We start from the raw sequence: 15,448 nt of genomic DNA, 5'->3' as shown, positions 1-15,448 counted from the left end.
CATATTAAACAAATGAAATTATAACATAATACTTAAATTAAATCACCTTAGTGTCATACAAATAATGTGCTTATCAATTTTAATTTTACGACTTTATATTAATACTTGTATACAAACAAATCAGGAATGCCAGTTAACCTACAGTTATAATTCTTTTATCTACTATTAGAACATAAAAAAATACCCCTATCAACACTTACTATAGGATTAAATGTTTGTTATATTTTCTTGAGTTTCACAACTGTCAAACCTGTTTAATTTTGTGTTGCTGATTTCCATTAACAAATCAGACTTTTTATTACATTAGATTTTAGGTGAAATTGAACTCAGATTCTAAAGGCACTATTCTTTATGATTATAACTCAGGAAAACATAACTAAAAATGTTAAAATTTGAAAAATTATTCATCATAATGTTTTTAATGGATATGCTGAATCTTGAATCACTAACTTTCATAGTTTCTATTTATTTATTTATCTTTTTTAAATCAAAATATGATATCTCTATAACTACAATTAAAAAAGATACACTGCATCGCTTATTGGGCTGTCCTTTCAAGCATAAAAATAATTTTCAGATACAACAGTTAGCTGTCCAAAAAGAATCTGGCTCATTGTGGTCCCTTCCCAGTCACAAGTACAATGTAATAAGAAATTTAAAAAATTCTAATAAACAATCTTCTTGTCATAACTTCAGTTTAATAGTAATTTAAAACATTAAATTCATAACAAAGCCAACACAGTATATCTCATATTTATACAAATTGTAGTTGCAAAGATAACAAAAAAAAAAATACAGTTTTATTTGTAATGTACTGTTGTATTTATACAAATCAACTATCATTATTATGTTTATAGTGACAGAATTGGTAGATCCATAAAACAGAATAACAAATAATATTCAAAATTTTAAATAAACTGGCAATGGATTTCTTGGGTTTCATATAATCTATTGATTTCAACCAAAGAAAGACCTTTGTAGTCAGTTCTAATAACAGGTTTTTTATGATTAATCAAAAAATCTCTCAAGTTGTTTCAAAAATTTTTAAAAGTAATCAATAAACACAGACTAATTTTTAACATATTTTTTGTGGTAATTTGACACTTCATTTCTGAGATAATCTTTAAATTTAACCTGATGTACAATTCAATTCAATACTAGTTACATGGCAGTTACCAGGTCAAAACTTAATCTGCCAACTGTGTCAAAAAATGTTTGTTATCATCACCATTAACAAACATACTCATCAACTTCTTAATACCATACATTTACCCGACAGAAAAAATGTATTTGTGGGAGAAAAAGTATTCGTTTTTATAGTGTCTTACCAATAAATATTTGAATGGAACAAGAAATCTTGAATACTTGGTGAGCAAGTAGTGGGCACATTGTTATGATATGTCATTACAGTGAATTTTCCAGGTTGTCAATAAAAAAATTATAATCAAATCTTTTAATCAATTATTTTTTGAAGACATCTACCATTGTTTTGTGCTACAAGCTGAAAAAATCCAATCCAACTAATAATACTGATAATGAAAAAGATACACTGCATAACCAAATACTTCATTAATACTTTAATTTTAAAATAATATTTTAAACCAGTACCAGAAACAAGGATTTATTTAATTTATAATAACATTTACACATATATAAATATTATATTAACATATAAAATTTACGATAGTTGCTTTAAATTTGTCTTTATTTCTAGTCTGAGATTGAATTATGAATATTATTTTTAAATACTCTTCAGCTTCTTGAATAATAATCTACAATTATTTTGTTTTTCCTACTTTATCAATACTATCACTTTCTTCTGAAAAATAAGTTCATTTTTAATTTGACTAACAAACGAAAGTACATTAATTAAAGCTGTTATAATTTGTAAAAAAACTTATACTGCTTATAGTGAACTAGTAAAGTAAATAGACCCTAAACTCTGTTCTTTTCTAAGTTAGTTCATAAGTTATGCAAATTAAATATATGCATTAAATTTTTCATGTTTCTATATTATTATTGCGTTAAATACGCTAATTTTTTGCATAATTATGGTTCTGTTTTAAAATTACTAATTTCATTGAGCCTAGATTAATGTAAATTAAATACTCTTCAAAAAATCTGGAATTTAAATGGGCTGACAATGTAACAACAAATGGAAGAATGAGATCACTAATAAATTAAGAACGGAATTAGATTTTCCTAAACTAAAAGCATTTGTTTTGTCATAATTCAACCCAACAGAAGGCAATAAAGCTAACGTACAACATGTAATGTGGTAATTGTACTTACAACGCAGATACATATAGTACTTGAAATAGAAAAGAATAAAATTCAAGCGAGTGAAATTCAGTTTTTGGTTACTACTGGGTAAAACAAGAAGATTTAGAATGTAGAACCTTAAAGAAAACAATATAAAAGAAAAGATTAAAAACAGTCAGATAGGATGATCTGGAGACATGTTAAGACTCCCTAAGAGAATAAGTGATGCAAATAAAAGGAAGGAAAACAAAAAAAAATAGGCACACCACAAATAAAGTAGAGTCTGAATCAAAGTATGTGTGTGCATGTGCACTCATACTTAAGTGAAAAAGAGGTGGTGGAAGAGGGCCAATGCTGGGGTAACAGGAAAAAATGATAAGGCTTGATAACACAGACTTTGACATGGAGCAGGGAATACATAAATATGAATGTAATGTATTTGTAAGTTACTTATGATAAATTTAAGTTTCATATTTAAATTATAGATAAATTCTACATTATGAGAAAGCCAATAAGTTAACTAAAAAGTAGTAGTAATTAATATTTTAATAAAGCAATTACTATGAGTTAGTTTATTAAAACATTAACTTATATTTTGTAATAAATATAGAAGATTGCATCAACACTACTGCAATTATCTTTGAATGAATAAATATTTTTTGTAATTATTAAAAGAAAAACTCAAAAATTAAAAATCTCATTTATTTATTTTTATAATCCATGTTTGGGATGTATGACTTCAGAGCTTCTTACTTTCATGAAAAATGTAGTTGAAACATCGATTTTTATCTTTATTATCATAAAATTTTATTTCATTTGGTCTATTATTTTGGTAATAACATACCTTTAAATAATATGCAGAAAAAAATACATTTGTATTCTTGTATCTGAGTGTTGTATTGAAAAATGTATTTTTTTTTAAATATATAGTAGTAATATAATTTAACAAGAATAATGTAGCGACCTGTATTGTCATAATAACATTTATTAATAAAATGAAAAATATAGATTTTTATTAGAGATTCTGAGATTTTATGTATGAAAAAATGAACATAACTGTCACGATGAAGAAAAAATAACAAAATTATCTGAACATATGACAGTATACATATTTAAGCACCCCTAATGTTTTTATAATTGGCAAGACTATAACTACTACAGGAGTACACTACGCTAAACTGTGCAGTTGAATGAGTATTTTTAAATTAAACTTTTTTCTTTATTATCTATTCTTTCTAATTATCCACAAGTTTACTTTCTAATTGTTAAATTAATTTATGGTTAATTTTTTTTTTTAATTACAGTTATAGCTTATTATTGTAAAATAAATCATTATAATAAGATATTTGGCAGAAAAATATAAATCATTTTTAAAGGCATACCAACACTACTAAAGTAATAAATAAAATAATAAGAAATCAGATAAGGATTAAACTCTGTACTTTTAACATTTAAACTTCCTAAGATTTGGAATTGTTCTATCAAAATTATGCAGCTCGAAAATTGCTTACACCTAAAATCAATGTACTTTAGAAAAATATAAATGATGTTCTGTTTTATTTAAATATTTTTTTAAAAGAGTATTATAAAAAAAAAAAAAAAAACAGCCTTTAATTTTATTTAAGTATAATTGTGTTCAAACAACATTTTACAGTACTATTTCAAACTTCCAATGTTTCATTTAATTAGCCATACCATAGTTTTAAGGTTTTTCTTAACATATGGAGCCTCTAAGAGGTATTTAAATTTGTATACTGTATACTGCTCTGGTCATCTTTTGTATTTTCAGATCATTACATAAGGGTAAATACATTAAATGTAAATACATAAGTGCTAGTATGTAAGCATAACTACAATTCTTGAATTAAGGAAAATGAATATGATAATGTGCAAGTGAAGAGTGGAATGTTTACTAGTTTTGTAAGTTCCAAATTTTTATCTCTTGTTTTTTTTATTTACTCTGATTCTATCTTATAAATATATTACCTTTTAAATGTAATTATAATCCACTTTTAATTATTAAGTCAATTTATAACAATTTAATGTCTTTATTCATTAAAATTCAACTAATATCATTACTGACCTTCATTATATCCACGGATTTTTTAATTACTTTGTTTTATTGTTATTTTATTTAATTGTAATTTTTATGTACAGCGATTCATCTTTATTTTGTTTAGATCTTATTTATAAAAATACTGACATTGATCTCATGGTAATAGTAAACCTGAAAACATCTGCAAGAAGAGGGATTTCCAAAGATTTTGGCCCTAAACTCATGTAAGTCACTTTTAATAGGGCAAAATAAAACAAATATCACTTTTTTTAGATCTTTACTGCAAAAAGTGATGAGAAATCAACAATTTCCCATCACAAGAATTTGACACACAGGTAGTTCCTATGACCCTAAAACTGATATCATCAACTGCAAAGATTATAATGAAAATATTTCAAAAACTAAACACAATGACAAATGAAATTTAATGGCCATTACGGAAAAAATTCTTCAAATGGAATGAGATAATTTTCAAAATTTGACTAACAAGATGAGATGGAAAGTATTTTAATTATCAATATTTTATGTTTATTAGGTAATAGGTTTATGATTCATTTCCAAATATTTATGCATTCGTAATATAATTATTAATTACATTTTTTTTTTTGCATATGAAATATAAAATAAAGTAAAATAAAATATAAAATAAAGTATTTAAATTACTTTGTGCCATAATTTCAAATTTTACTTAAGAAATATTTATAAGAATAAATACAATAAACAAATAAGTAGATAATAAAATGATTATGAAAAAACATACAAAATAAAGGTTGGTAGGATGTGGAGTACACTAGGTAGGTACTAGCCTGATTCTAACAATGCAAGTACCAGTGGGTTAACTAATGATGAATTTATTAGAGTATGTAAAAATCATATCTAAGTATTGTTTAACAGACATTTGGTTTTTCTACTAAGAAATTAAATGATACAAATAGAAACAGTAAACAATGACATTAAAGTGAAGAGAGATTAAAGTAAGTGAAGTAAAACAGTTAACTATATATCTGTATACATTTTTGTGACTACATACTGTGTTTTAAAGTACTTTTTTAATGAATAATTAATTTCTAAAATTTCTTACCAATCTTTTAATACAAAAAGAAAACAAAATTAAGTAATTTTCATTAAACTATTAATAAAAAATAAAAAGTGGATCTTTTATTTTTCATTTAATAAGAGAAGGAAAAAATTTAATAATTTAGAGATTTTCTTAGTTGAACAAAAATTTAATGAAGCTTTTGAAAGAATGAAAATACAAGAAGAAATACTTGAGAATTGATTCCATTATTTCTGCAAAACGTTTTTTGCAATATCTTGTAAAATAAACAGTATCTTAAATTTGAAATTAAAATTATTTCAGGGATCTGCGTGATATTGTCCCAAAGATCATTTAAATTAAAACAATCTTAGGTTGTTTTCTCTTAAATCGATAATTGTAAATTATAACCTTTAACAGGCTTATGAACCTAACAACAGAAGCTATTAAAAAAAATTATAAAATAAAAATTTAATACACTTAAATAATTTAATCTAATACCAGTCATTTATGATGTAAAGTAAATGCTGTTACTTTATTTTATTTATTTGCATTATAGAATAAAAAACTTTATTTCATCTAGTTGTGCATTATGGTATTATAAAAGTAGAAGATTTGGAAGATCACTCAAGAAATTTGTTACTCTTTCTGTGCTTCTTTGACTGCCGGATTTATCTTAAAAAGTACTTGGTTTTGAAATTGCATTCTAAATATATATATATATTTTTTAAATACTTAATACTTTTATTTCTCCTTTTTAATATTGTCAAAATGTATAGCATGCTGTGGGCTTTCATCTTAAACCTAACTAAAACTTATAGATGATACTTTGCATTTACTTTATGTATTTAAGATCTATGACATGATTTATTTAAAATATCTTAGTAAAATTCATTAAATATGTTTACAGTATATAATCTGGTGGTGAATTTTGTATAACTGTAAACAAATCATGCGCATTTATAGAATGATCTCTTATCAGACATCAAAATTATTCAAATAATAAACCATGTCTGTAGTTTAAAAAAAAAAAAAATCCTGTTTTCATAGCAGATTTTATGCATGATTAAAAGAGTTAACTGTTCTTTATTCATCACCAAATATTAAAAATATAAGAAAGCATTCAAAAGAAAAAAGAACATTATTTTTTACTTTTTACTTATTTATTTATTTTATGTAAAGCAATGTAAACAAATAATAACAGAGAAATACACCTTGGGATGAAGGACTAGTCTGCTATATATAGCAACTTTCATTTTAAAAATTTTTACAACTTGGAGATGCTACATATATTAATGAATTGGATGAAAATCAATGTGAAACACTACCAAATTATTTTTGGAAATCAAACTTGAAACAAACTAATCTACGAGTTAGCATGCTAATTATTAAACCAACTGGCCAGACATTGTTGGATCTGATAATAAAAATTCCAACAGAAAAATAATGAATGCACAAAATGATAAAACAAAGGCAGACCACTATTTAAGACAGAATGTAAAAACCCTTAGAAATGTTTTACTATAAATACTACATATTAAAATAATAGAATAATACTGTTATTAGAAGTAAATATTATTCAAGTAAATAATATAATACATAAGATAACAATAACTTAATATTGTAAACAAAAAAATTATTAATACTTCTACTCAGGTAAATAAAACTTAATTAGATTTTTTTTACATAATCACAATCACAATTAATTACTTTTATGCTTTTACATTCATGGAAAATTCACCACAGAAAATTTTAGTTTTCAGTTTTGTATGACACTTCAGATTTTAAGCAAAACTACATTTACACAATAAATATTAATAAATAACATTTTAAAATATATATAATTACAATAATATTCTAGCATAACATGAACACAATAATATTTAACATATTTTATTATACATTTAATATTTTTAAACAACCATATTATAAATAAATGATGATAAAGATGAAGAAGATAATTATAAATACTAATTCATATATTTATATAATTAATTATGGTAGTCGAATAAAAAGTCATACAATGACCGGTTAAACAGGTGGGAATGCACCTTACAATTCCTCAATAACAAGGTCTCTTTTTACATAAAAATATAAATATATAAATATTGTAATTAAAACAGATCTATTTACAGCAATTTCTGTCAACGGTTACAAAACTTATGCTTTAAAGCATAAAGATTTCATTATTAAAATGTTATTAAACTATAAACAATAATATAAAAAAAATTATAATAATAAACAATGTAAAACTGTGTTGGTAAAACTGCTATGGCTAAATCACTAACAAAAAAGCATGCCTTTACATGATTAGGGTATAACTAAATACAGGCTATGTTGTAGAGAGTAGGATATTTAGTATACATGCTGAATTGTCATGGAGTCATGTGCGTTTTTGTGCCCACTTCAGATCATCATCTCGTGGTCGACAACCGGTTAAATATGTAATGACTGACTCTAATACCGGCCAAAAACGAATAAGTTCTAAAGGCCAATTAAGCCAACCGGTCGTTATACAGTAATATGTTTCATGAGGTGCCACATGATGATATCTATGATGACGACGTGGCAGAATTACATGACATTCTTGTAGCCAAACGACCCACTTAGGCAAACCAAAATAAGTATGGGACCACTTATGTATCTGAAATAATAAAAAAATTATATAAATAATGAATGTTTAAGTAACACATTATGTGCTAATAATGTTTGGAAGTAAAATAAATTTCAGCACATTTCAAAGTGTACTGAACTGCTCCAAACATATGGCACACATTTTTACCTAAACATTATGTCAATTTTACATAGTCCATTATCAGCTAACCAATGTGATAATTTAAGAGCATCAGAAATATAAATACTATGGATGTAAGAACCAGCACAAAGAAAGAAACGAATAGAATAGTTACTGATAAATATTTTTCAGCAACATGGATGAATAACTGAATGGTTTATATTTTAGTAGGTTACTTTAACATGCCACAGATAATTTTGAGGAAGGCCAAGGTTTTCCTTAGCTTCCTGTTTTTTCACATGGGTAATAAGATTCACTGAAAAAGCCATTTTTTATTGTGTACACTTGAATTACTAGATGCAAAATTATTAACAATGAACTACATCAATCTTCAATATCTTTTGTTTTAAAGATGGACACTGACTTTGTGGCATTCCTGTAGATGAGCTCATTAATCTCATTTCTCAACCCTTCATGGGGTTGAGAAATCATCCATTACAATATCCTCCCCCTTTATTTTTAGGGGTCTGGTTGGATGCAAACTGGATCCACACTATAATTGAGAGGAAAGATCTGTTTGAGTTACTGTCTTTAGAATTTATATAGTCTGATGGGGTGGTTCTGGCTTCAAACTGCACATACTATTTTTTACCATGAGGTTATACAAAAGTCAACCCTGAAGACTGATTATTACCATGATTAAAAGGTTACACCTAGCTGGTTTAATAGTTTTAGGATCAGGATTTTTATTATAGATCAGGAGTCCAAAACTGTTTAAAATAGCATCAGCTCTTTAAAAATATTTTCTAGTAAAATCAATAAAACAAATTTTGCATTAAAATAATTTTAATGGTTTTTAGTTTTAAATCAATAATAAATAGTATTTTCATCATGATTTAATATAAAAAAACAAATAAAAATCCTTCTCCAAATTTACTGTCCATTAAATGCTGTAAGTTAAGGTTATAGATGAACTAACAGACACATCATGCCCAAAAATAACACAGCTTTCTCAAAAATTACCTTCCCATGCTAGTCTTAATGGAGAATATATGGACTTTAGTGAATTACTTACACCACCTTCTTCACTAGATTAAATGTACTACTACACATTATGATGCAAAGCCTACAGAAATGTAATATTCAATCCAAGTGGGTGTCACTTGGATTGGGTGGGTGTTTCACTGTGCCCACAGCAGGGACTCTTTGTTTAGTAACATTACTCTTAGAGAAGACAACTAGAGCTAGTATCTCTTGCAGCACAGGTATTTCACATGACAAACAATAAGTAAGACTGGAAAAAGTTGAGTATAACAGCTTTTTAATGCTAACTAGAATGTAGAATAAACTGCATAAGTATCTTTCTTGACTTGAAACACTAAATTATATACATTATCTCTGCCTAGCACGGGAGGCTTAGCGCTTTTTAAATGATATATTTCACCAATATTTAAACAGATAATAAATATCATTTACAAAAATGGTTGTGTTTCAAAAGAATGTATAACAGTAAAAATTTTATAATCATGTATTTATTCAAGAATGTCATAAAATGTATGGAGTAATTATTTAAAAAATAAGATGGTTAAATATACTTTTGATTTAAAAACTATTGTTTAGTTTTTTGAACACAATATAACTTGGAGACCAAAATTTTAATTTCAAAAATTGATAATGAGATCTTTAGAATCAACAATATCATATTTTCAATACCCAAATAATAATATATCATATTATCAATTACTATAAAAAAGGTTCATCCTATTCAAAGTTTTTTTTTTTTGCTATTATAATTTTAAAGACAACTAAAATAGTTCAGTTAAATAAACATCATGTTTATTTTCCAAGTCAATAAGTTATGTAATATTGAATTTTAACAAAATTACTTCAAGTTTTTTGGTAACCAAGGGTAATGTAAAACATTACAGGACCATCAATTAACTGGTCCTCCAATCTAATGTGGATCAGTTATCAGTTATTTTAGTATGTATTTTAGAGTGCAACTCGAATGGTTTACATCATTTGTTTATGCAATTACAGCAAACAAATACAAAAACTGTTTCTTTAGTTTGCTAGGTTAGGACATGCTACTAATCAGAAACTAACAAGCGGGAGTTAGGAGACACTACAAAATAATCATGGTAATAAATAATAACCATGGTAATGAAATATAATTAATTTAATCAACTTTGATCTGATTATAAGAGGAGTATGTAGTCCATCTTTCAACTAGACCACTAGATACAAGTTTGTTTGTACAATTTAAGGTAGAAGCCAAAGTCTCTGGACATTCCTACAAAACTCCACTAAGAAAGCAAATTAACCATTAGGTGAACAATAATGGGGGGCTGCAGCATGCATAATGTTGTAACCTTTACTTTTTCCTGTTTATCCTTCAGTAATTACCTTTCAAATACTACTTCACAGGATGAATGAGGATGATATGTATGAGTGTAAATGAAGTGTAGTCTTGTACAGCCTCAGTTCGACCATTCCTGAGGTGTATGGTTAATTGAGATCCAACCACCAAATAACACTGGTATCCACGATCTAGTATTCAAATCCGTGCAAAAATAACTGACTTTACTAGGACTTAAATGCTGGAACTCAAGACTTCCAAATCAGCTGATTTGGGAAGACGCATTCACCATTAGACCAACTCAGTGGATTATCATGTTTGCAACCTATTAAAACCTAAAATTGTCCTTTTATTCATTGTCATTATATATATTTAACAAATAAAATACCACATATAATAAGTCTTTAAATGATTAAAAGTAACACTAAAATACAGGGTGTCCGGGCTAAAGGTATCCAAAAGTAATAGCTTATATTAAGAGAACCAATTAATATAATCCATTTTTTTTAATAAACACAGCTACTTACTAAGTTTTAATGTAAGTTAGTCAAGTTCAATATATAGACCTTTTATAACTCGGTAGATATCTAGATGATAATCTAACTCTTGCCAGGCGTTTAGGAGCACCTGCAGCATTATTAGACCACAATTTCAACGATTCTCAGTTTTCAATTGTTTAAATCACAAATCTTCCTTTGGTACACATAACTTTTAATAAATCCCCAAGCAAAAAAGTCCAAAGGGTGGTATCTGGAGAACTAGGTGGCCATGCAGTTAAACAACATGCTAATATCTCGATGGAAGTGTGGTGGAGTACAATCTTCTTGGAAACTGAAGCCTGCAGGAATCTGAGGAACAGCAAAGTTCTCAAGCATGTTGAGGTATGTGTGTCCTGTCACAGTCAGATCCGTGAAAAAAATGGACCAATGATGCCATTTTTGTGCAGTCCTAACCAGGCATTAACTTTCGGTATGTCCCTTTCATTTTCAATTACGGTATGGGAGTTTTCAGTACCCCAAATCCGACAATTGTGTCTGATTCTCTTCCACATGCATTAATAGTTTCCTTATCATTAAATAACAACATATCAAGATAATTAGGATTGTTTTCAACACAGTGTATTACCTCAGCACCAAACTGATATCATACATGGCGATTTGGTTAATGTGATGAAGGAGTTATAATTTATATACTCACAAACAGAATCACTTATGGACAATATTGTGAACAGTGAAACAAGGAATTTGCAGTTCATAACTAGCTTACCTAATTGACTTTCCAGGACTGGCAGTGAATGCATTGTGTACACGATCCACAGCCTCATCACTTACTGAAACTTTTGGATGATTTCTAGTTTGTGGAAACAAACTTCGAGTCTCTCTTAGTCATATACCACTGATGAATAGACTTGAATATAGGAGGATCGATATTTCATTCAGTTCATTCATGCCATTGAACAGGCGTACTGACTGAAACTCAACTAACCAATGCATACACTGAACCTTCTATTGTGGGGTCCACATTCTGACTGACTATTATTAACTACACGCATTGCGTGTGAGTTGGCTTGCCTGTGCATGTGGGTTCCACTGACCTTAAGAGTATACAGACAAATCTTAGAGATATTTCCTGTTGACTGAGCCTACATTTAAGACAGCGTTTCTCAACTTTTCAGTATTTCTGACACAATTTTCAATCATAATTTTCATTACGCCCCCTTCACATACAACAATAATGTATTTTGATGCTAATGCTACAGTATGACCTTAATTAAAAACCTTATAAATTACCAAGAATAAGTAAATTTATTGATATTTGGCAACAACGATCCACTGCATTGACAAAACCAGAATTGACGCCTCTCTATTGCTCTGTCTTACATCCGCCACATCGAACATTCTCACTGCTTCACAAAAAGTTCTGATTTGTCTCAAACATTCTGGAACGTCTGCGCAAACATGTATAAACACTGCACCTCGTTCAATTCCAGCCAGTCTCAGCTAAGTCGATCCTTCTATCGCTATCAAATTTATTGTGAATGTGTATGTTGTAATTTGCGTGTTAATTGCAATTCATGGTATTAAACATTAACAGCAGTAGATTTATACAGAATCATGGATTTTTAAGTGGGCATAAACGAGCATTAGACGATAGCAAATGAGCGTGGTTCTAAAAATAAAATCAAGAAAATATTCTCAAAAATACTTAGATTTTGGGTTTACCAGCACTGAAGTAAGTGAAGAAGAAAGGTCCCTGGGTGTCATTTGCTCAAAAATATTGGCAGCACACAGCAAGAAACCTAATAAACTTAATAACATTTGAAAAACTTCATTTAGATAAACTTCAACATTAAAAACCCCAAGAATTCTTCGAATTAAAATTAAAATCATATGAAAAGCAAAGCCTCTTACAAAGTTTCATATAAAATAGTCAGATGTAAAAAGCCTCACACCATTGGTGAAGAGCTTATTTTGCCACCTGCAATTTGGGATTGTGGAAACTATGTTTGGAGATAATTTTACCAAACAATTGCAGCCCATACCTAAATGATACCGTTGCCTGTTGAATTAGTGATATAACTAAAGGATGTACAGCATCAACTTTTTGGGAAGTTGGGTGACAAATTGTTTTCAATTCAGTTTGATGAGGCAGCAGATAGAAACAAAGATAAATTTCAAAGAACAAAATCAAACATTGGCTATGTTTGATTTTGTGATGGTATGTCAGCAGTAAAAGAACTATTTTTCTGCAAACCAATAGAAATTAAAGCAACAGCACTCACATTATTTGCTATCTTAAATGATTTTATAAATGAGGCAAACATAGAGTGGAAAAGTTGCGTCGGAATATGTACTGATTGAATGGTGAAGTGAATATAAAAATCAGTAAGTACTTATAAGAGTACTTATTAAGTAAAGTAAGGTCTGAAACGAAAAAGTAAATACTGATTTTGATGAGAATAAACATTTACTATTACTGACAAGCTAACACTTAGTGGATTAAGTGAGTACTGGTAATAATCAGTAATTACTTGTTGCAACATAAGTAAAAACTGATTGAATGACATCATCGTATGCACGTATTCGTTATCAAACAAGTTGAATCATGCCTGTTACAATTTTTTATATTTTAAACAATTGTTACGGTTACGGTTTTAAACATACGGTTATGAATCTTGGTAGCGTTTCGTGTGTAACATCTAGCCATGGAAGCGTGCAGTGATGACATTTTTGAGCGTGATGATGATGAAACTCAGTTTGAGGAGCCTATTTCTGGTATAAAAAATGAACACAGTAGAAAATGTTTAGTTAGTCTTCTTAAAAACAATAGAGTGATTTTAAGCAGATCAATGACGCCGAAAATAGTATCAGCTAAAGAAATGCATGGAATTTAATATTGTTAGAATATGAGACAAAACTGGACAAAAAGCAACTACAGAGAGACTTAAGAAAATCATTAATAATATAAAAACACAGCTGAAAAAAAAGACAGATAAAATTGCTACAGGCAACAGAAACATCAGTTTGTGTGACTGGGAAAATGAATTATTGAAATGATGATGTTCAAAGATAACCCACTAACCCTAAAGTTCCAGGAAAAGTATGTGTTGGTACATCAAAAGACGTAAACTTTAATGTTTTGGCTGGATCAAGTAGCAACGATTCTTCCACTTGTGGATAGGACTCTTCAAAAAATATCAGAAAGAGTAAAACTCAAGACTACGAGACTAAAGAAAGTTTGAAGTTAACTACGCCAGAGCTGCAGAGGATGGTGCTACTAAAACAACTTAGGCTGATCGAACTGCAGATGAAAAAAGAGGAACGTATAATGACATTTTTGAATGAGTCAGAGAAAAAGCAAGAGCCATCAGTAGAACAGGAACTCTGTCAATCTTATTCTATAGTTTATCGGCCGAATGAAATTTGTAATTTTTCAATAAATAAATAGACTAATAAAACTTTTGAATACTTTCCCTACTCTTTCCTTTTAAAATTATAAATAAAAAAATAGATAAAAAATAAGAGAAAAAATAAACAAAAACATATTAAAAAAGAATGCGTGTGACCTTTGGGGTCGAGCATTTGTTAGAGCACAGTCAAAAAATTATCTGCTTGCAAACCGCACTCACAGGTAGTGTGCACGTTCAAAGTTGTAAGTTAAGGTAAGGTCACACATAGTCCCCAACGATTGACCTAACCCACTCGGGTTAGTTCAAGCAAGTGCCAAAATTCAGTTGTAACCACAACTTGATTTTGCATGTTTTCATTTGTTCCCCACAAAAATTATGAATTGGTATCTACTGTTCTTTTTTGTTTTTTTTTAATTGTAATCATTTATTTTATTATTGTTATTATTTCCTTTTTTAGGGGGTTATTTTTTTTTTATAGGGCACCTATAACAATAGGAATTTTAAAGCGCGATAACCACTTTTCTTCCACTTCATTAACTTTTTCCATAGTTTCAGGAAAATGAATCCACTCTGCAGCCCATTCATTAACTTTATTTAGGATTTAATTAAACATTTTTCCAAGAGTTGTTCTGTTAACCCCAAAGTCTTCAGCAATACCTGACTGATAGCCAGGATCACTGAGATATTGCAAGAATATTTCCATCTTCAAATCCGATCTCAAAGCACCACATCTTGTTTCATTTCTTTCATCTAAAAATGTCTGCGCTAAAACCTCTAGATTGTTTTTCAAAGCAAAGTAACTGTTTGTATTTATTTGGACTAATTTCTCATCAATTTTTGTACACTTTACACTCACGCATTTTCATAAAAGCTGCCATATCTGTATAAAAAAGAGTTTTAAGTCAGCACAGAACCAATCTGAAATATGAGCAAGTAAATACTGAAAAATATCGATAAGTATTCTGTTTTACTCTTACAATTTCAAGTAAGTACTGAATACCGCAAGTATCCACTGGTAATAAGTGAATACTGGAAAGTACTGGCGGAAGTCAAGTACAGTCAACACTATCAGTAAATACTTATTTTTTATT

General features: G+C 28.4%; 1 protein-coding gene across 1 annotated transcript in view; it reads right to left on the bottom strand.

The window, feature by feature from the left end:
* Positions 1-6,444: 6,444 nt before the first annotated feature.
* Positions 6,445-15,448, bottom strand: part of Kua (Plasmanylethanolamine desaturase Kua) — a 65,628-nt gene continuing 56,624 nt past the window's right edge. Inside the window, exon 4 of the mRNA XM_075356639.1 lies at positions 6,445-7,998. Within this exon, the coding sequence (XP_075212754.1) occupies positions 7,738-7,998 (261 nt within the window). The 3' untranslated portion in view covers positions 6,445-7,737. The remainder of the gene's footprint in view (positions 7,999-15,448) is intronic.

This window comes from Lycorma delicatula, chromosome 2 (genome assembly GCF_047948215.1).
Source record: "Lycorma delicatula isolate Av1 chromosome 2, ASM4794821v1, whole genome shotgun sequence".
Classification (NCBI taxonomy): domain Eukaryota; kingdom Metazoa; phylum Arthropoda; class Insecta; order Hemiptera; family Fulgoridae; genus Lycorma; species Lycorma delicatula.
This window is presented reverse-complemented; position numbering and strand designations above follow the sequence as displayed.